This window comes from Onychomys torridus, chromosome X, assembly GCF_903995425.1.
Source record: "Onychomys torridus chromosome X, mOncTor1.1, whole genome shotgun sequence".
In the NCBI taxonomy this organism is placed as follows: Eukaryota; Metazoa; Chordata; class Mammalia; order Rodentia; family Cricetidae; genus Onychomys; species Onychomys torridus.
This window is the reverse complement of record NC_050466.1, coordinates 64413099-64435784: the sequence shown is the minus strand read 5'-3', so window position 1 is coordinate 64435784 and position 22686 is coordinate 64413099. Positions and strand designations below refer to the sequence as shown.

The window sequence follows — 22686 nt, the reverse complement described above, 5'->3', positions numbered from 1 at the left end:
TCAGGTATTCACAGTTTTTAATTTTTTTCTTTTTGTTTTCAGATAAGATCTCAGTGTAGTCCAGGCTGGCCTAAAACTGCTGATCCTCTAGCCTCAGCTTTCCAAGTGCTGGGATTATATGTGTGCACTACCATGCTCAACTTTTTTTTTTTTTTAAAGAAAATAGGTGGGGTTTTTTGTTTGTTTATTTGTTTTTTACTATGTGCCACTTTATTCTGTCAGTCTTTCTGCCACCTCACATTCTCCTTTTTTTAAATTAACTACTTCTAACTTACAGTTAGTAGAGGGTAGAAAACTAGAGTTAATATGATGGAGCCATTTTTATGTGGGAAGATTTTTATTTCATTTTTTAAATTCACCAAATATTGTAAAAGGACGTCCTTAACCTTCTGTTAGACTCTGTCCATAATGTAGAGCAAGGGTGTCCAACTTTTGATATTGCAACTTGACTTCATTTATAGATAGCACATAGTTATCTAGGGACTTATGTAAATGTAGACATACCTAGAGGATCAGGTATTTACTGGACATACTACCTAATAGTAAATGGTAGTTTTATGTTTTGGCATACCAAAACAAATGGCTCATTGCCTTCTCTTAACAATGTCAGCTACAAAGTAGACTGTGAATGAAGTAACAACTAGGCAGCTATAAAGTGGAAAGCTAGCCTCCCTATGTGTAATCAGGTTTTCATACTATGGGTCCAATTTTGTTCTTGGGAGATTTTGCTGGTTTCCCAAATATTAGAAATTCTACACTTAGGTATCAGTCCAAAAGCACTTTTAGATTTCTTCGTTCATCTCCAATAATAGAAGTAGTGTAACAGGCAAAGTAAGTTAAAGAGAATTTCTTCATCTTAGCTAATACAGTATCTTACACACGTTAGGTGTTGACTGTTTTGTTGACCATATAAATTAATTTTTATATCATCATCTTACATAGGATGATCTTTAAATCTGACCTGGTCATCTAGTTTTCTGTGTGCTTAACTCTAATCCTTTGGTTCACAAAGCTTGTTGTAGGAAACTTTGTTCAGTCATATGATATGTGTTAGAAGCAGGTATCACATGATAGCCTGAAACAAAAGACCATTTTATCACTAATAAATTGAACTACATCTTACATGTAGTGGTTGGAACAAAAATCTTTGTTCTAAAGATCTTCTTATAAAACCTACAGTAAAATCCTCAACATTAGAATGTTATTTATTTCTTCACATTTGGGAACAGAGGTGGCTGTTTTTATTTTTTATTCTGAAAACAGTATAAAATAAGGAAGATTTACTTTTAAAAGAACTGTTAGACATAGTGATACATATATGTAATATTACTAGTGCATGGGAGGTGAAGACTTGAGGACGAGGTTTAAGGTCATCCTGGACTACATATTATCAAGTTTGAGACCAGTCTGAGCTATGTGAGACTTCATTTCAACTGGAGAAAAAATGGATCCTGGAATATGGTTTGGTGGATAAAAACAGTTACCATATAAACATAAAGAGCTGAGTTTGAATTTGCAGAACTCATGCAAAAGCCAGATTTATAGCATGAGCATTTGTATGTATTTCCATCACTCCTACTGGGAAGTAGAAGGCAGAGAGAGAAACAATCCCCTAAAACTCAAGGGCCAGATGGCCTGGCTTGTGCAGAGGAGAAACAACAGAGACCCAGTCTCAAATAAGGTAGATGGGGAGGACCTTTAGAGATTGTCCTCTGATCTCCACATGTGCACTTTGGCTTATACATACCCACACTCTTCTCACATGCACATGCATATATGCACATTGTATGCACACAAACATAAATTAATTTTTTACAACTGAGAGGGGTCTGGGGAGATGGCTGAGCAGTTAAGAATGCCTGCTACTGTTCTTCGGGGGACTGGACTTCAGTGTCTAGCACCCATGTCCTTCATTGGACTAAACCACCTGTAACTCTAACTCCAGGGGATCTGTCGCCCTCTTCTGGCTTCTGTGGGCATCTATTTGCACTTGCAACCTCCCATGCTCATATAAATAAAAACCAAATTATTTTATAAAATTAAAACTTGTAGCTCAGTACCATTCAATATAGTATTAATGGTGGGTTATTAAGCACTTGAAATACAGTTGGTGTGGCTGAAAAACAATTCTAGGGATGGAACACAGGACTTCACACGTGCTAGGGAATTGCCCTGTCACTAAGCTACCTCCAAGCCCTGAGTTTTCAGTGTAGTTTAAATAGTCCCCTGTGTTTATTGTTTACTATATAGACCAGTGCAGTCATAGGTTATAAGGATTTGTATGAATAGAACTCCCCTTTTCCTTCTAGTTCAGTGCTCCGTTTCCTATTCTTCTACTTTTTGTGTTTTGAAATGAAAAGACTAAGGCATTTTTCTAAATAAGAATATATTTGATGCACATTTTTCACAGTTATTCCTTCCCTATCCTGATGATTTTTTATAAGCCTCCTTAAGTGATGTATGTTCACAATTCACCATTCTCTTTAGCAGTTTTGCTTATGGCATTTCCTGTTGAAGCCGTGAGAATATTTAGCTATCAAAATGTAAAAATCATAAGCTTCCTCTTGTGGACTGAGATATGGACAGAAGTAGTAAATAAAATAGGGCAGAAAATAACAAGTATATTCTGCTATTGAATGAAAAAATGCTGCATGGTAACTTATATTCTGTGCATTCTACTGTGCTACTTAAAACTAAAAGTAGGCTTAAGTGTCTTGGAGCTTGAAACTTTTATTTTAATTTAGGGTACAATTTTGGAACTAAGAACAATTTAGCCCTATTCTATGTAATAAAACTGAGACCTAGCCAGATGTTGTGGCACACCTTTAATCCCAGCCCTAAGAAAGGCAGGCAGATCTCTGTGAGTTTGAGGCCAGCCTGATGGACATAGTGAGTTCTAGGACAGCCAGGGCTATGTACAGAGACTCTGTCTCTCACATACACAGACACTCACACAAACACATAAAACTGAAACCCGTTCAGAACATCCCATTTCACTAGAATTCATTTTTCTACCCACTACATACATAATTTAAAAGTAATTATTTTAAAACTGTCTAAAATAGAATAACTTAAAGAGCCACTATGTAAAAGTTCAAACATTTTTCTCTTTTATTTGTTAATTTTAACTTTGCTTGATTTGTCAGAATACTAAAATCAATTTTCCTTAACTTTATTTTGTAAATTTGGAAAATTCAACCAGTCCTTAGGGTAAAGAAACAACTTGGTAACACCCTACCTGCAGTCAAATAGTGTGGAGTGTTTCAAGGTCACTACTCTCTTTCTCCTAGATGAATGGACATTCACATCTACCAAGTGCCCTTTGGATTGGGTACTTGGTGTGTTTGAACTGGAGTGAGGGATATTGTTATTCTTATCTGGTGAAATTGAAGCCCAGAGGGAAAGAAACTGCTCATAAGATTGCATAGCTAGTTAACAGGAGCAAAGAGTCAAACCTAAGTTTCACAGATTGCAAATTGCATTGACTTTCAACTGAGTTGGCATGCTTGAATTGAAAACATCCATATGAGTAATGCCATCTAGATGAAATCATCTATAATGCAGAAAGTAGCCAAATGGTTTGCACAAGTGCCTGTATTTGTGAGAATGTAAGGAGGTTAATGACTTAGAAAGATAGGTACCTTCTCATGTATGTGAAGTCCTCTCAATGAGGTCGATGGAGGATGTGATCCTGGCATAAATTAGGAATGCTGTTCATAATAGAAACAATGTCTGTGTAGTCAGGAAAGTCAATAAAAATTAATACTGCCTTGCAATACAGCCTTTTTAAACTAGCCTGAGTAAAAACATTTCATATTATATGGGAAAATATATTCAGATTTATAAAGAGCTATGTTACCATTGAAACAAAGTATCTTGTATTTGATGTGGGGGGAAAAAGGCTGTCTAAGCATTATTTACCAACTGTCTTTATAGAAGCCCCTTGGTAGGAATTTGAGTAAATGTGGCTTGTTACTTGCAGTTTTTAAATAAATCATTACCTATTGATATTTGACTCCTCCTCTCAGAAAAAAAAAAAAAGGCCTATAAGATACTCCTTTAAAGTGCCAGGAAGTAGGATCTGCTTCAACTAAAAAGCAACAACAACAACAACAAAAAACTTAACACTTGAAAGAATAAAATTATGTTGCTGTAGCATAAGAAAAGGAAAAAATTAAAGTTATACAATCAATGAATTCTTTTATTAGACTTTTAAACAAGTCAAGTGGCCTTAATTTTTGAGGTACAAATTATAGATTTACTACAAGATTTAAAGTACGTATCATAAAACATTGACTGAAACCAACTTGGGGAAGAACCAGTTTATTTGGCTTACACATCCTGATAATTGAGGGAAATCTGGATCATTGAGGGAAGTTGAGGCAGGAACTCAGTCAAGAGCTGAAGCAGATAGAGGAACACTGCTTACTGACTTGCTCTCCATGGCTTCTCAGCTTGTTTGCTTATACAACCCAGGGCCATCTACCCAGGGGTGGCCCAGACCATACTGGGCTGGACCCTCCCACATCAGTCATGAATCAAGAAAATACCCTCATATACATGCCCACAGGCGAATCTGATAGAAACAATTCCTCAATTCAGGTCCCCTCTTCCCAGTTAACTCTGGTTTGTATCTAGTTGACAAAAAACTAACCAACACAGTGACTCGCTCTTACTATAGTCACAGAATTGTGCATCCATTACCTGTCTGATTCTAGAACATTGCCATAACTCCAAGAAGAAATGCCCTACTCATTAACAGTCACATTTCCCCCCACTTGCTGGCAACCACTGTTCTATTTTCTGTCTTTATAGTTACCTATTAGATCCTACAATATATGGCCTTTGTATATGTTGTTTTATCACGATGTTTTCAAGCATCATCCATGTTATGTAGAGTGTATCAGTGCTTCCATTTTTTTCCCCACATTGTATGAGTATGCCACATTTTGTTTACTCATCAGCTGATGGAATTTGACTTATTTCAAACTTCTACTTTTTGATTATTATGAATAATGGTATTAATGTTTGAGTAAATGTTTTGTGTGAATATAGATTTTCAATTATTTTATGTGTTAACATTTTTGAGGAATTATCAAACTCTTTTACAACTCATTTTCACCATTTTCCATTGCCCTTAATAGTATTTCTCTACATTTTCCCCAACATGTGTTACATTTCTTTACTGAAAACTGTCTGTAGTCAGTATAAAGTATCTCCTTGTTTTGATTTGTATTTTCCTAGTAACTAATGATATTAAGGATCATTCCATTTGCTTTTTGTCCTAATTTCTGTGCTTGTTACTGATTTAGACATTTAAATGGTTTTTTTCTCTAGAGAAAAAGAAAGTGCCCTATATGTCTATATTCTCCAAAACTTTCCCTAAAACAGTGGGTTTTCAATTGGATTCATAAAGGCCTAGGTTCTATGAACATGCTTTAGGTTACCTCAATCACCTAGTACATTTTATCTAAGCAGGAGCAGAGTTCCTTGAAAAACATAACATCGAGCTATAGACTGGTTATAGAAAGCTATGGATACTTCAGAAAGTACTCTTGAGGGTGAAGGCAGGGAATAGTCCCCTAGGTCTTGGAAACAGTAAATTTTTTAAAGCAAAAATATAGAAATATGTTAATAATCAGAAATAGTCTAAAAAAATCTCCAAAGTTAAGTGTATTAAATGAATTCTTTTTAAGAATCCTTCTCAGACAGGCAGAGCTGTGGCACTACCTTTAATCCCAGCACTTGAGAGGCAGAGGCAGATCTCTGGTGAGTTCAAGGCCAGCCTGGTCTACAGTGCAAGTTCTGAGACAGCCAGAGCTGTTACACAGAGAAACCTTATCTTAGGAAACAACAAAAAGAACCACAACAAAAAGAATCCATCTTAGTTACCTCTGTCCTTACTTACCTTCTTTCCTTCAAGTTCCTGCTAGCAATTGGTATAATTCAAGAGAATAACTGTAACAGTGGATGTTGGTATCAGTAAAGGGGGAGTTTGCTTACAGAGAGAAATAGTATAGGCAAGTTAAAAATAAGATATGCCTTGGATCAATAAAAAGAACGTGCAAATTAGTTTTAAAATGTCCTTTTCCTCTTGGCTCCCTTTAGTGTGTGTACTAGGTGATAACGAAGTAAGTAGAATTCTTTCCTTTGGTTTATATATATAGTCTAAAAACACCCGATTTGTCTGGACAGACAACCAAAATAGTATGAAACAAGCTAAATTGATCAGGAATACAAACAGATGCAATTGGATTTTTAGAGGAAAATTATAATCTTACAGTGTAACAGCTTTCCATAGTAGAGTTTTAATGATGATGTGAAAACTAGAAAACAAATGTCATTTTTAATATAAATATCACTTGGAAGAAATTTCTGGTTATGCCAAGATACGGAGGAACCCTATAGCTCCCAGGACTTTCCTTCCAACTGAAACTCAACAAATAGGACCACAAACAGTGGAGCAATTGAAAAGAAGGCAAATTGCATGAGGACCTTGGATCCTAAAAGTAACACAAGTAATGTGGTCTCTGGGTTTTCTTACTGATTCCCCATATATCACAGACAAGATACTAAAGGCACAAAAAGCTCAAAGAAAGCTCGATCCTCTTTAGCCAAACAGTTGGAGAAAGACTAGTTCATAAACTTGGCAGTTCTCATTCTAATCTACCCTAATACTGACGGTAATGGGGAACAAGTGGCAGTGTTCCAGGAAAAAAAAAAAAAAAAAAGTGGACAGTGCTTTGGTTCCCTCTGCTGGGTGACTTGCAGATTGTTCAGGAGGCTTCCTTGTAAAAGGAAGTTGATTCTTCTCAGTGTACTGTAGGCAGTAAGTTGAGCCTCTACCACAAACCCCAAATAGTAAGACTTAAAATAGTTAAAGGCTGGGATAGTTCACACTAAGCTTCTACCTTTCTCCCAGAATCAGCCAGGCAGAAGAAGGTAGCTGGAGGCAAGAGTACTCAACTGTTTCTCATCCCTGCTAATGTCAGTGGGGCTTAGCAGACAGCTGAGCCTCCACTGTATCTGGCAGAGGGTGAGACTGATTAGCCATCCACTTCCTCTTATGTGCCTCCCTTTTGTTAACTCTCCTTGAGGAACTCTTTGAGAAGATATGCTTTTGGTTCTTACCTTGCTTCTCAAGAGCCCAGAAGAAAGGTGTTTAGAGGTTGGTAGTTCACTCTTGGGAACCAAGCACATAGCTGAATATATCCACAAGAGCATTTGAGACATTGTTCCACTATTGCTTGGGTAGTCTTGTGAAGAATATATATATATATATATATTCATGCTGCCCTCACACTATGCCTCAACGTGGGATTGCCTGCCAGAGTATATTAAATAGGATTGGTTAAAATGCTTGGCATATAGGCAAAAAAGTTAGGTGGTGGTGGTGGTGGTGGTGGTGGTGGTGGTGGTGGTGGTGGTGGTGGTGCATGCCTTTAATCCCACCACTCCAGAGGCAGAGGCAGGCAGATCTCTGTGAGTTCAAGGCCACCCTGGTCTATAGAGTGAGTTCCAGGACAGCCAAGGCTACACAAAGAATCCCTCTCTCCAAAAAAAGTCAAAAGCAAATACAGAACAAATCAAATACTGGGGAAGAACTCTGGCCTTAAACATCTCAACTGAAATCCAAGCAGGAAAAGATGTCACCTTTTTTTTTTTTAAAAAAAAAAAAAGCAATGTTAATTCATTTTTAAATGAATTTTGAAAAAATATGAATTTGTTTGAAAAATGAATTATAGATTAGTTCAGTTGTGGGGGGGCAATTTTGGGGTAAGACTACAAAATAAAGTGATTTTTATGAAAATGTTTTTTAAAAATCTAATGATCATATAGTAAATGTAAAAATAGAGGTCCGGGTGATTTTTTTTTCCATAATCACACCAAAATAAATGTCTGGCCTTTGAAGCCAGCATGATGATATTTCTCATTTGAGCCTCTGGAAATAGACTAAATAAATCTGAATGAACTCACCCCAAACAATACATAGGCTATCTAATTTTGTTTTTTATTTTTAGCTCTGAAAACGGGAGGGAATGCTTAAGACAGGGAACTCCTCTAAAGCTCCTCATACGATATTTACCCTAAAAAGTAAACACAGGGAAAGAGAAGTTGAAATTTACTGAATATCCCATAAGGTTGGCTAGACTGAATTTATCACAGCTTCTGGTGGATTGAGTAACTCTGGATTGGAAAACTGAGGTAAATTTACTTGTCCAAAGATACCTGTAATAAAGGGCAAGCAAGGTTTTGAAACTTGATGTGGCAAACATCACAACTCAATCTTTTTTATTTACTACACTGGTTTCCCAGAGTTGTATAAACACAGGAGTCATCCAAGATGCCCATTTAAAAAAAATACTAAGCCATGGAGCTTCTTAAAAGTCTGATTTTGGGAGTTGGGGATTTAGCTCAGTGGTAGAGCAAGGGCAAGGCCTTGGGTTCGATCCTCAGCTCGGGGGAAAAATCTGATTTTGTTTCTATGTGGAGGAAGTCCAAATATTTTATTTTATTTTGTATTGTGTTTGTGTTACTAGAAACTGAATGCAGGGCCTCACAGATACTAGGCAAACAATCTACTTACTACTGTAAGTTAACATAAAACTTAACTAATTCTGGTCATTGTGCAGGGATTGGAAACATGCCGTCTATTAAAAAGAAGTAGAGCTTGGAAGACAAAAATAGAATTAGGAATCTACATAGACATTATTTAAAAAGTTGGCACTACACCAGTTTCTCTGCTAGTAAAATACTATAAGATTGGATTGTGGAAATTATAAGATTGCATTAGAGTCCTTAATCTGTAAAGAAAACCCATATTTTATTTTTCTTTTAGGTGACAACAGCTGTTCTATCCATTCTTTGGCATTATCTTCTTTACACTAGGAGCAAATGCACTACTGACAGATACAGATAAAACTGTTCTGGATACAGATGAAAGAATTACACTTAGAAAGAAAATATAGGCGAGATGGCTCAGAGGTTAAGAGCACTGACTGCTCTTCCAGAGGTCCTGAGTTCAATCCCAGCATCCATATGGTGGCTCACAACCATCCGTAATGAGATCTGGCGTCCTCTTCTGTATACATAATAAATAAATAAATCTTAAAAAAGAAAAAGAAAGAAAGAAAATAAAAAATAGCTATAGCACAGATTGGTAACTTCCTCAAGTGCGATACAAAACAAAAAAAAATCTTAAATAATCTTAATCTAAAGCTTATATTTTTAAATTTTTATTCATTTATTTATTTATTTATTATTATTTATTTATTTTTGGTTTTTCGAGAGGGTTTCTCTGTAGCTTTGTGCCTGTCCTAGAACTCACTCTGTAGACCAGGCTGGCCTTGAACTCACAGAGATCTGACTGCCTCTGCCTCCCAACTGCTAGGATTAAAGGCATGCACTACCACCGCCTGGCCTAAAGCTTAATTTTTAAAATCAAAGGATTATAACATTTTCAAGCTGAGGGAGCTCTCAGGTAGAGGCTTTCCCACAGTGGCAGACTCTCAAATCTAAACTGACCAAAGTTCCATAGAACTCTGAGGAGTGTAGCTAAGTACCTTTTCCAAGATCACGCTGGTTTTTAGAAATGGACAGCAAATCATGTTTTCTTTTGATTACTTACTTTATCTAGTTTTATGTTACTTTTTGGATTTTTGAGACAGGGTTTCTCTGTGTAGCTTTACGCCTTTCCTGGAACTCACTTGGTAGACCAGGCTGTCCTCGAACTCACAGAGATCCACTTGCCTCTGCCTCCCGAGTGCTGGGATTAAAGGCGTGCGCCACCACCGCCTGGCGTTACTTTCCATTTTTTTATGGCCCTATTGAGAATAGACTCTTCCTAGGAGATAATATGATTTGAAATGTATTCAGCCAATGAACTGTTAAAAAAATGAACCATGCCCATATTAGAATAATGTGTTTACAAAGTGATTATTTTCAAAACATGTTGTATAAAAGAACTCTGGTTTTCCCCACTTTTGATATAAAATTTTGTATTATGCAAAAAAATAAGCATGCCTGGATGTCAATTCTAACAGTGTTATAGCAGTATTTCTGTCTAAGTGCACTTAATGGGTACTTTGCATTTTGACTATGCTTCACTTATTTTACTTACAAAATGTAGCTGTGATCTTGAACAAAGTACTCTCAACCTCCCTTCATCTCTACTATACGTAACATCATACCTCATAATTTATTAATAATTGCAAATAAATTATAGAATATGTAATATATGGAAGGAGAAATTGAGTTCCTACAGTTGTCCTTTGACCTCCATGCATATGCTTGGCTTGTGCATGCACACAGACACACACACACACACACACACACAGGCACACACACACGCACACACACATACAAAATAAAAAGGAATTTTAGAGGCTAGATACAGCTCAGAGGACCCCAGTTCAGTCCCCAGCACACATGGTTAGTATGCTCACAATCTCCTGTAACCCCAGCTTATATAGAAAATAATTATAAAATAAAAATATTAAATATTTTAAAATATATTTTATGGCTTTGAACACAGTTTTTAATAGGTACTTGAATCCTTAATATTTTTTATACTTTATTCTAAAATACAGTATTTACCCATCCTAGTATAAATTGTAACAATTTGTCCTTATTCTATTTTTATGTTAGTTGATAGTCATGTGTTAAAGTTTTCGTATCTCCCTTGTTTCCATTTATTTCATGTTATAGTCCTAATACATGTGCTTTTGTGTTATGGTTTGGTTAGTCTGTGGCTAAATGTTCAGTACTTTTACACACTTACTATTTGATTATTTTTGTATCTAAAAAAATAGCACATGCTAATTATATAAAACCTGGAAAATAAATATACACAAAAGGAATTATATATCTGTACTCTTGCTATAATGGAGCATTATTAAATATTATTTGTGATTAAAGAACAGGGTTATATTTAGATTTGACTCTAAATGTGGTCCCTACTTTTATCCTTGGACAGGTTATTGTACTTTTTCATGTGTTCACCAAGTATTTATTGAGCATGTACTATGTGCCAGGCATTTTGCTGAGACTATACCAAAAAATATTGACAAATCCATCTTGGCTTAATTTTCTCATTTGTAAAATTGGTGAGTGCCTCTTGAAATTGGTAGAAGTATCAGAGATAATAACACTTAGTATTTGCCTAGTGGTCAAGAACTCAGTAATTGATAGTAACCATTATTACTATGCATTCAGTACTGGTATCTTTAGTCCAAATGACCTTTGTGATCACCTTAAAGGTTCTTTGTCTTAGATTTTATGTTTAGTATTAATATTACAAACACTTGCTTCCAGGTTTTTTTTTAATTGTACATTAATTATACAATGAAGAGCTTGGAGATCTCATACTTAAGTGTTAAAACACTTGCTTAACATGAATGAAGGCCTGGGTTCAATTCCCAGAACTGCAAAAGTTAGTTGCGTGCTTTCTTCTTCTATATGGTTTTCTATACTTGCCTCTTTTGTCAGTAAATAATGGGTTTTTTTTTCCTTCTTAAAAAATATAATCCTACTGAAAGTTTTTTTTAGTTTTTCAAGACAGGGTTTCTCTGTGTAGCTTTGTGCCTTTCCTGGAACTCACTTGGTAGCCCAGGCTGGCCTCGAACTCACAGAGATCCGCCAGGCTCTGCCTCCTGAGTGCTGGGATTAAAGGCGTGCACCACCACTGCCTGGCTCTGAAAGTTTTTAGTGTGAAGCATTTTACACACAGAACAGTGAAAGTAGCATGAAGAAGCACCATTTTCTAAGATTAAAGTCTCAAAAATTACCATATTCATGACCCACTGTTTTATCCCTACTGCTTCCCCTCCCACACACTACCCTACACATACTTCCTTGCCCCATCTCCAGTGAATTTTTCTGAAGCTAATCCTAGATAAATCAATTCCAGTGTAAATAAGGAGGATTGCAACAAGTACAAAGCTTGCCCAAGCTGTAGAATGGGTTCAAGTCTAGGCCTGGAAACTAAGTGAGACCCTGTCTCCAAACAGAAGAGAACTACAGATACAGCCTAGTGGTAGAATATTTGTCTAGTTTGTGTGAGGTCCTGGATACTGCCTCTAGCAGTTCAAACAAAAGGCTACAAGGGCATCAAATACTAGTCATTTTGTTTTAATTAGACACTTGACACTTCTTATATCACCTGCAAAATGGTTGTTTGTTATTCCCTTGAGAATTTTTTCTTCTGCCATATGGAATGCTTTCTTTGAGACACTTGTGAAAGATAGAAGAAAGACTTACTGAGCTGAAAAGACCTGGCTTTGAGTCCTGTTTCTGCCGTTCACCTATTTATTTGCCAAACTTTGGTTTCCTCAGCTGTGAAACACAAGTAATTAATATTTAGCTCATATTCTTAGGGTTGAATATGATGTCTGCATAAAGGACTATCAGATCGGATATATCAGCCACATACCACACTCTTTAGTAGTTCAGACTATAATATCTATTTTTATTATTGTGTGGTTTTCCAAAATATCTGAAACTTAACAGATACAAACTGAAAATAATGGTTGTTAAATATGCTTTTAGGAAGGATGGAGAATTAATTTTTTCTTCTCCTTCTACCTCTTTTGAGTAGATATTAATTTAGTCCAAGGTTATAACTCTCAACTCTATAAAATATTTTTTCTTTTACATTGTTTATATACTTCTAGGAATAATTATTCATTTTTTTCTACATTATCCTTTAGTAGGGTTAAATTAGTCAATTATTCCTGGATATTAACTTGGTGTCTATAGATGTTACTTCTCATATTCTTGAGCTCTTTATTCTCCTGATGGTTTTCTAGAGTGTGCCTTTGAACAGTTTATTTTTAAAAGACGCTACTAAGATGGTGACATTTTATAAGACTTTGCAGATGTAAGAATAATTTTCTATGACCTTTGAACTTGAAAAACTAGTTGTGAGTTATGAAATCCTTAGATCTTAACTGTTTCCTTTTAACTCTCTGTAGGTCATTACTTCATCGTCTTCTGGCATTTTGTTGTGAGGAAAAATCTGAGGTCAATTTGATTTTAGTACCTTTGAAATAACCTATTTTTTCTGCTTGTATGCTTATAGGATTATATCTTTATCCTTGAAATTTAAAAACATTTGCCAGGACATGTCTTGGTGTTGATGATCTCTGTTGAACCTTCTCAGTCTGCAGTCTCAGGTATTTTTTCAGAACTGGAAAGTTTTCTTATACTTTTGATTGATTAATCTGCTCTGTTTTTTCTTAGGAACATTTGTTATTCATAGATTATTTCTGTCTGTCTTCCATAGTTTTTAAATCCTTTCTTTCTTTTTTTTTTCATTTACTCAAGTTTGTCCTTTGTGGCATGGATTCTGTTTTCTGCAGTGTGTGTTCTGATATTTGCTACTCACAATACAGACTTAATTTTCGCTACTGTGTTTTCATTTCTTTATTCCCAACATAACTTGTTTCATAAACAGAATTTCCCTTAAGGGTACACTTCAAAAAACATGAGGTGGATCTAGGCCTAAACCTTATTTTCTGAGGCCACAACTACAGGACCAAGGGAAAAAAAGGAAATAAAAACTTCAGAAAGGATCCTCATAAACTTAAAAATAGAGATACAAGCCAGAGGTCATACCTACCTAGTCTAGAAAATAGAGCAGTCCTGGGTACCAGCAAATTTTTGGTAGCAAGAGAGCCAATAAAGCAGGCATAACAGCACTGTAACAAGAAGATAAACCAATTTTTCTAATGACATTTATTGCCTTTTCTCTTTAAAAATACATAATAAATGCATATAATTTTGAAAAGACAGTACCATGAAGAAAATCCTATGGCCCAGGTAACCGCTGATAAGATTTTATGTTTTGCAAGTTACATGCTCCCATGTTGGGAGGGAGGGTACAGAATTGGGATCATATTTACAGCTTTATATCCTCTTAAATGTAATATATTGCAGGCATATTTTGCATCATTAATTTTTCATTAGGCCCTGATTTTAACCATTGCATAGTGTTCCTACATATGAATAGATGTATTGTGATTTATTTAATCAGTCCCCTGTTGGTCATTTAGATTTGTTTTCTATTTTAAAGTATAATGAATATCATTGTACATAAGTCTTTATGCACATCTCTGATATTTCCTTAGGATAAATGAGGAGCTGATTCTTAATCCTGTCACATTGGTAAGGATTATATACATTCCTTATTAAGACTATAAAATGCTTGTTTCTTATTGTTTCAATGTGATTGCCTAGAAGCTTCTTTGGATTCTGAACAATACAATGGTATCTTGACCAAAGTTAGAAAGAGGTTTCTGCTGCCTCACGTACAGCACCTTTATAATGAAACTTCTGCTACATACACTTTCAACAGGAAAACCACTGCTAGGATCAGGGAGTTTGGAAGGCAGATATACTTGTGGAAATGTGAGGGTGTTTTGTTTTGGGGTGGTGGTTTTCTTAAGTGTGGTCCTTGCTCCTTCTTGCAACTTGGGTCTCTATATTAATATGCTGTGGCTTCAGACCCTTTTCTTCTTCCTTTCCTATTACTTTAGACTGTTATTCTCTATGAGTAATCCTTTTCTCCCAGTGTTCTTAGGTACATTTCACTTCTAGGTAAGAGAGTGTAAGTAGTTGGTATGTCCCACAAAGGTAAAGGTCAAATTTCCACAAAGGTAAAGGTCAAATTTCACCCATCACAGATCACTTCTTAGTCCTCATACACTTCTTCCAGATGATCTCTTGTTAGAAAGTCAAAGAATTTTTTTAAACTTACCTTATTTTTTTTCCAAAGACAAGGCAACACCCCTGGGAATATATGGTATAACAGGTATTCCAACACAATAATCTCCATAATAGGGTTGCTGAGAGTAAAACATTCTTAAGAAAGTAGTCTTATTTGTAACATATCAGCATTTCCCTTAAAATACTTTGGAATACTTTAGAGATAATGAAACCAGTTTAGAATTACTGATTGAATTGCCCATCACACCCCAAAGATAGTCTTTAGTGATCCCTGTATATAGCATTGCAAGTTGTTTTGAAAACTCCTGCTGAAACTGAAGCGAGCAGTCTCCTTTATCTGATTTGTTCTGATTGTAGGTTAATCAAATTTGTGACTTTTTACACATTTCAAAGTAACAAAGTAAAGCATGATTAGCATTTCCTAACCTTTGCCAATATTTCACATCGTATATGTGCAATCTGCCAAGCTCTATGGGTTTTTTGTTTGTTTGTTTTTTGTTTTGTTTTTGGCTGGCAGGCATTTTGGTAGGATGAGAGAGGAAAAATACATATGCCTCACTTTAAAACTATTTTTCATACTTATTCTTCAGCCACATTGTACAGAAAAATAGCATACGTATAATTTCTTCTATCCTGCTTGGCAGGAAATTGACTGCCGTGAGTGGTGAGAAAGACATCTCTCCTATTCTTTATGGCATAACATCTTTAGAAATTATCATTTGAGGCAAAAGAGAAAACATAGTATTTACTGTCCTGTGATGGACCCTTCTAATTCAATATCCTGCAAGATCAGCTTCATTTTATATTATACATATTATGTATATTATATTACACATTTTATGAGCAGATAAACTGCAGCTTAATTTTTAATTAGCTTACCCAAAGTTTAGGTAACTGAACCAGTATGGGACATGGCCAGGATTTAAAAGTGGTACTGACCAACTTCAGTGCACACGCTTGTATTTGTCTTAAAATTATAGAAATCTGTTTTCTTGTTTAGTAGATCCTACTCCTCTAGCTTTAGAAACTGTATTAAGTACTGCATTGAGTCAGACTGGTTATCTGTTTATCCTAGTCTCTAGTGATAACCAACGGTCAGTTTTCAAAGGGGAAATAAACTTCTTAACTGCAAACATAATATTACATTCATTTCTAATCATGCTTCGATCCTTATTTTGATGAATGTTAACAGATTCATTGAAACAGATTTTTTTAGTAGAGAAAAAGCTTTGTAAAGTTGGTATATAGGATAATATTGGCTTTCCTACTTCCCTACTTTAATAATGAAGTTCAAAGTTGAATCTTCCCTAAATTTAGCAAGAAGTGGATTATTTGCCTACACTAGAGAATGGGATACCTTTGGGATCATGTTTCACTTCAGTTGTTTCTTAGAATGTTTATTTTCAATGGTTATTAGCTAAATATTTCGGAAAAGATATTGTATTGTCAAAATTTGTGAGTGACATGAAGCTGAAAATAAGTGAAGTAGTTTATGGGGTTTTTTATTCCAACAAATAGAAACTGTAGCAGTAAGATTATAGTTGGGAAAAGTTGAATCAAAATTTTTCAAGTAAGGCTTTTTCTGTGGGAATAAGTAAAAACAGGTTCAAGATGAAAGATGCATTATCTTGGGTATGTCCCAACATATTCCTAGTGCTAAATAAGTTGTACTGTAAGTAAAAAAGTGGGAATGGGCTCTAGATGGTTCTTGGAAGCTTGATGACCTTAGTTCAGTCCTAGGACCCACATAGTAGAAGGAGTGAATCCATTTCCTCAGGTTGCCTCTGACCCTCATACACACACTATGGCACATATAACCACCACCACTACCACCACCTCCAAAAGCAAGCTAAATAAATGTTGGGACTAGAGAACTAGATCAAGTTCGGTTCCCACTACCCATGTTAGGTGACTCACAACTGTCTGTAATTCCAGGGGATGCAACACCTCTGGCCTCCATTGGCACCTGCATGTACCTACACATACACACACACAGAGATACAGATACATATAACTAATAAAATAACTATTTTAAAAAATACAGGGACTGAATCAACAGAGAACTTAGTATATTGAGGCATATCCAAAATTTTGCAAATGTGAACAGCATCAATGAAAATTTATTTAGGAAAGGGAGGTATATCACCCACATTTCTGCATTTTTAAAACCAGAGTTGGAATGTTGATTGCATGTGTTTTAATATACCACTCTTTAAGATGCATCAAGAATATGCTCAGCAAATAGGATCACAAGTCTCAGCTGTCTTAAATATTTGGAGAAACTTGAGTTATCTATAAAAGATAAGACATGGGCACATTATAAGCATGGATGTAGATTTATTTCCTATGGCTTTGCAGGTAATCTAGAGGCAAATTAGTTTTCGTTTATTAGTATCTTCTTAAAGTGGAATTTGTGAGTTAGGAAAATTACTGTACAATAAGTAATTGTGTTTAGCAGACAGTATTTTTTCAGAGGCAGTCTTGTAGTGGGCTACCTGATAAGCCTACGTGCCTCCGCCCCCCCCCACCCCCCCATCCCCCCACCCCCGTGCCTGTCCTGGATCTCACGCTGTAGACCAGGCTGGCCTCGAACTCACAGAGATCCACCTGCCTCTGCCTCCTGAGTGCTGGGATTAAAGGTGTACAACACTGCTGCCCGGCAAGCCTACATTCTTATCCTGATAGCATTTGAACATAGGTAAAAACTGGGTAGAAAGAATTTAAATAGATTATGTGCAATATGCAGTTGAAACAGAAGACTTTTGAGATGTCTTACTGATTATCAACAGGATTTTATGGTCTCATTTTATCCTTATGAAGCTATTTCATCTTAATAGTACTTTACATCAGTGCAGTTAACAAAGTGCTTTCTTATGAATCCTCTCAATTTTGAGCTGAATGATAACTTTTTGAGTAGACAGGGCAAATAATCCCTATTTGAACAGAGAAAATGATAAGTTCAGAGAAAGTCCAATTTCCCCAAGTCATAAGACTTCTGAGTACCAGGTCTCTATGTCAGTACCGCTGGTCTACCATTGCCAAGTTCAGTGCCGTTCCTGTTGTACCAGCTGGCTTTAAAAGTAAAAATCAAATTGTGATGGTTGTTTTGCATGCATTGAAACTTACAAGGAACTGGTGGTTCTGAAATTCTTTTCACAAGGAAAATATAAATGTACCTCCAGTTAGACTAAGAGTTGTAAAATCCAAATAATAGGGAAAGGTGAATACAATTAGATAGTAGCATTCACTAAGAGAGCAGTTACAGGGAAGATAACAGGTTGGCCAGCCATAGATGAGATGATTGCATCTGGACATAGTAAAAAATAACTAATCTAATTATTTACTAAATGCCAAATACTCAGATTAGGTTTTCATGTATTTATCTTTCATCTTCGTAATCCTCTGAATAATACTCTCTAAATTGTTACTTTCTGTGTACAGAAACTAAATCTTATGTGGTTTAAATAACTTGCCCAAGGCTTCATCATTGCTAGTGTGAGAACAAGATTTCAAATCTACACACTTGCCTTCAACTCAGTATTCTTAAGAACTAATTTAAGGTTTCCTTAGGGTCCCTAGATTGGATCAAAAAAATCAGAAGTCTGTCAAATAAAAGGTTACACCTTTCAGAAGAAAGACATGTCTTGAAGATAGTTTGGATGCTGTTACCACAGAAATGGGGGGATTGTAGCCTCTGAAAGTGTGTCAGGAAATTAAGATTTTATTTTACATATGCTCCCCACCCCCACTTTCCTGCATCTCGGCACCAATTTTGTCCTTTGTGTTATTGTATAGACAGCCTCTAACCTAAGCGTGTAGGTGCCCCTTGTTTAAGTCAGTAGACATTTTAGGATGAAAGACATGTTTGCATTTATCTCCAGGTCAGCACGTAGAACATAGCATGACAAATGAAGAACGAATGAATGAATGATAAATAGACCTGGGGAGAGCAGAGAGACAGGGATTTAAATTCAGAGAATCTGCCTTATGTGGTATTGTGGGCTGCCTTTTATTATTTCCCCATTTATAATGCTCTAAAAATGGTTAATTTAGATCCTGGTACATTTGTTGAATCAGCAAGGAGCTTTAGAGGGCTTTTGTCCACTGAGGGAATAACAGATGAATTAGTATGAATAATAATATTCCTAAGATCCATTGTTTTAAGTTTTATTTTTGTTTCTTTGAGATGTGGGTTTGCTATATCTCAGGCTGGCCTCAAATTTACAGACCTGCCTCAAGATCCCAGGTTCTGGGACTATAGACATGGGTTACCACTCCCTACTGTTTTATTTTTCTATTACACAAATAAAAAATATTATAGATTGTAGATATTTTAGATACATTACAAAATTCAAATAAGCAAAACAAAAATTTAAGTCATCTGAAATTCTGCCATTTGGAGATAGCCACTGTAAACATTTTGATGTATATCCTTCCAGAGTGTTTCCCCATACAAATATATACATGTCTTAATGTATATATTTGTTTAAAATGGGTTTGTTATAATCCATATCGTTTTGTAAACTGCTTTTTCACTTATTATATGTGACTGTCTTTCCATGTCAATAAATTTACATCTTTATCATTTTAATGACCACATAGTATTCCGTTATATGGATGTTTCATACTATATTTAACTAGTTTTCTATTGTTAGGAATTTAGGTTTCCAATTTGGAGTTCTTTTTGGAAAAAATAATTATGGTGAGCATCTTGTATATACATCTTTGTACACTTGTCTATTTTAAAAGAAGTAGAATGGATGGAACTAAAATTTTATGTGTGGTATTTGTTTGTTTTTAATAGACTCGAATTGTCTTCCTGAAAGAGTGCTGATTTACACTTTCTCTACCAGTAAACCTAAAATTTTCCCCATGCCAATTGAGTGTTAGTTTCAGGTTTTTGTAAGCTATTACTGATTTGGAAAGCAAAAGGTATCTTTGGGTTAAATGCATTTTTATGACTGGCTCTAAGGCTGAATTCTTTTTTCCCTTATTGCTCATTTCTGTTGAGGTTCATCGTTTTTTCTTACAGGTTTGTAAAACAAAGATCTTTATGTATCAAGGATACCAACTATTTGTCATGTTGCTTTAGTTTTTTGTAATCAGTTTGTCATTTGTAATCCTTTGTCTGGTAGAATAACTTTTATGGATGGAAATGTCACTTTTCTCCTTATGATTTGTATTCTTGTAACTATTACTCACCCATATTCTAATACTTACCTAGTTTTATTTTTGGCATTTAAATGTTTAGTCTATCTGGAACTTACTTTGATGTGGAGATTGAGCTTAGTTTTCTCCACAATAATTAATCAGTTTTCTCCACAATAATTAATCAGTTTCTCTGATCAATTATTAATGGCATTGGAGTTTAGAATATGTTTTGCTGTACAAAGTATTATAAATGATGTTAGGTGAGGCTTGACTAAGACCATTTATAATGCATTTACTTATGAAGCATAAGAGCTCACCTGGAAAGGTAGTCATCATTGTATTAGTTCCATGGAAAAATGCTCAGATAGTTTAAAATAATTAAATTACCTATGAACTTCTAAAACACAACTTGTTGCAAAAGTTGTCGCTGCATTTTTAGATGGTGGTTCTGTTTCACTGAAGCCCGTTAGGGATGGAAATATTTTAGATGATGGGTTGGTAGTTTTGTTGGCTTATTTTATTTTTGTCTGTCTTCATACGATTTTGATGTGAAATCTTTTTTGATAACTTTCTACTTGCTGTGCTTTTCACAGAATGGACAGCAAATTATGGATGAACCTATGGGAGAGGAGGAGATTAATCCACAAACTGTAAGTAAAATATGTGTCACAGAGGACAGAAACAAACCAGATGTCGTAAAATTATTCTTAATTTTAAACTAAGCAAAGCAATCATTTTATAATATAAGGCACTCATTGATGCTTTCACATTAGTTTTACTAAAATATGTTGATATGTTTATTTTTTTATCAATAAAACTTTGGGAGTCAGATATTGGGATAAGAACTTGAATTATCAGAAAAGGGGCAGAGAAGCAACCAGTGACCTTCTATCTCTTTTGTTCCTCCATCCCAAAGGGCCAAGACTCTCTCAGCTCTGCCTTACTACTTTCTGTGTCTATCTGTCCTCAGTCCTCCAAATCCTCTATAGTTAATTTTGGTCATCTAGTAGCTAGCTCTGCCCTCTGATTCAAAACAAACTTTATTATCAGTCTCAGGAGTGTCAGAATGCAATCAAAATATCACACAACCATATGCCAATGAACTTTCTAACTACTGTTTAAGATTTGTGCTGGGTGGTGGTGGTGCACGCCTTTAATCCCAGCACTCGGGAGGCAGAGGCAGGCGGATCTCTGTGAGTTCAAGGACAGCCTGGTCTCCAAAGTGAGTTCCAGGACAGGCACCAAAACTACAGAGAAACCCTGTCTTGGAAAAAGAAAAAAAGGTTTGTTTTAAAAGAATGACAAAACTGGGTCTGGTGGCAAAGGCCTGTAATAGGCCCTCAGGAAATTGAGGCAATAGAATCACATGTTTGATACCAGCTAGGTTAGTAATAAGACTATTTATGTGTGTGTGTGTGTGTGTGTGTGTGTGTGTGTGTGTGTGTGTGTGTGTTCATTTATATGTACATACACATTAAGGTCATACTTTAAAGAAATACTTAACATAGAAAGTGAATTATTTACCATTTTCTCCCTTTTTTAATTGTTATTCAATATTGAATCCCCAGCACCTAGAACAAGGCACACATGAAGTACTCATTAAGTATGTATAAATAAATCAGTAAGCTGTTCCGGTCTCCCTGGGACAGCTCAGCTATAATTTTGTTATTCTATACATCTGACAGTTATTTTGCAACGCACTCTCTTCACAGACATGTCTTGAACATCTTTTCATAACATACACAGATGTTACCTCTTTTTTAAATGGTTACACCTTTTTACAATGGTTACATGCTATTCTATTCTGTGTGTATCTTTTATTTAATGTAATTTTTCCACTATTTTTATAAACTTATATTTCAGTAGACTACAGAAAAGGTTACATTGAGCCACAAGGTATGAACATTTAAATTTCAATAGACATTACCAAATAATCTTCCAAAACTGCTGATAAAGTTTCAGCATATGAGAGTATCTGTTTGACTATTTCCTATCCCACAGTGGAGTGTTATCGGAAAACAGTCTTTATGAGCCACTTTAAATATTTAATGCTTTCTCATTTTAGTTTGCATCTCATTTGATTATTAGATTAAGTATCTGCATATTGTTGGTCTTCATTTTTTTATGTTTAGCATGAACTTCTTTTGGATAATTCATTTCCTTTTTGATTTGTATGTCTCTGAATATATTCTGGACATTAACCCCATGTCTATTATCAATCTTCCAAATATTTTATACAGTTTTTTTAAACATTGATTTTTTTTTTATGCCTTGCATTAGATGTACACATATGTTTTTATTTTAAATTAGCACACCTGGCTTCCTGATTTCATGTTCTGGCTAGAATACCTATCCCTGTTTGTTTTGTTTTGTTTTGTTTTATTTTGTTTTTTCCAGAGCTGAGGATCGAACCAAGCGCTCTCTATCACTGAGCTAAATCCCTTTTTTTTTTTTTTTTTTTTTTTTTTGAGCTGAGGATCGAACCCAGGGCCTTGTGCTTGCTAGGCGAGCGCTCTACCACTGAGCTAAATCCCTAACCCCCATCCCTGTTATCAAAACAAACTCTTATATTTTGACCTAGTAATCTTTGGATTTTTGTTGTATTGCTGGTTTGTTTTATATTTTTCTGTTATTGCATTTAAATCTATCATCCACTTGGTATCTTAATTTGTGGTATGTTGTTTATATTTTACTTTACTTACCAAATAGATAGCCTGTTGTCCTAATCCCTATTTATTCGATAAATAAAATCCATTCTTTACACATTCATTTAAGATATCTCTTTTATCTTATTTAATTTGTCTTTTACAA

At 35.3% G+C, this 22686-nt stretch overlaps 1 protein-coding gene across 7 annotated transcripts in view; it reads left to right on the top strand.

Annotated features, from left to right (window-relative positions):
- Positions 1-22686, top strand: part of Rps6ka3 (ribosomal protein S6 kinase A3) — a 107767-nt gene that overhangs the window by 7782 nt on the left and 77299 nt on the right. For 2 of the 7 annotated variants that reach the window (XM_036174515.1, XM_036174514.1), the window contains exons 2-5: positions 13079-13172; positions 14127-14163; positions 19380-19426; positions 20469-20525. In XM_036174515.1, coding sequence (XP_036030408.1) covers positions 19424-19426; positions 20469-20525 — 60 coding nt within the window. In that variant the 5' untranslated portion in view covers positions 13079-13172; positions 14127-14163; positions 19380-19423. Of the gene's footprint in view, positions 1-13078; positions 13173-14126; positions 14164-19379; positions 19427-19735; positions 19757-20468; positions 20526-22686 lie in introns of all 7 variants that reach the window. The other 5 variants (XM_036174518.1, XM_036174516.1, XM_036174517.1 and 2 more) reach the window with 5 other exon arrangements.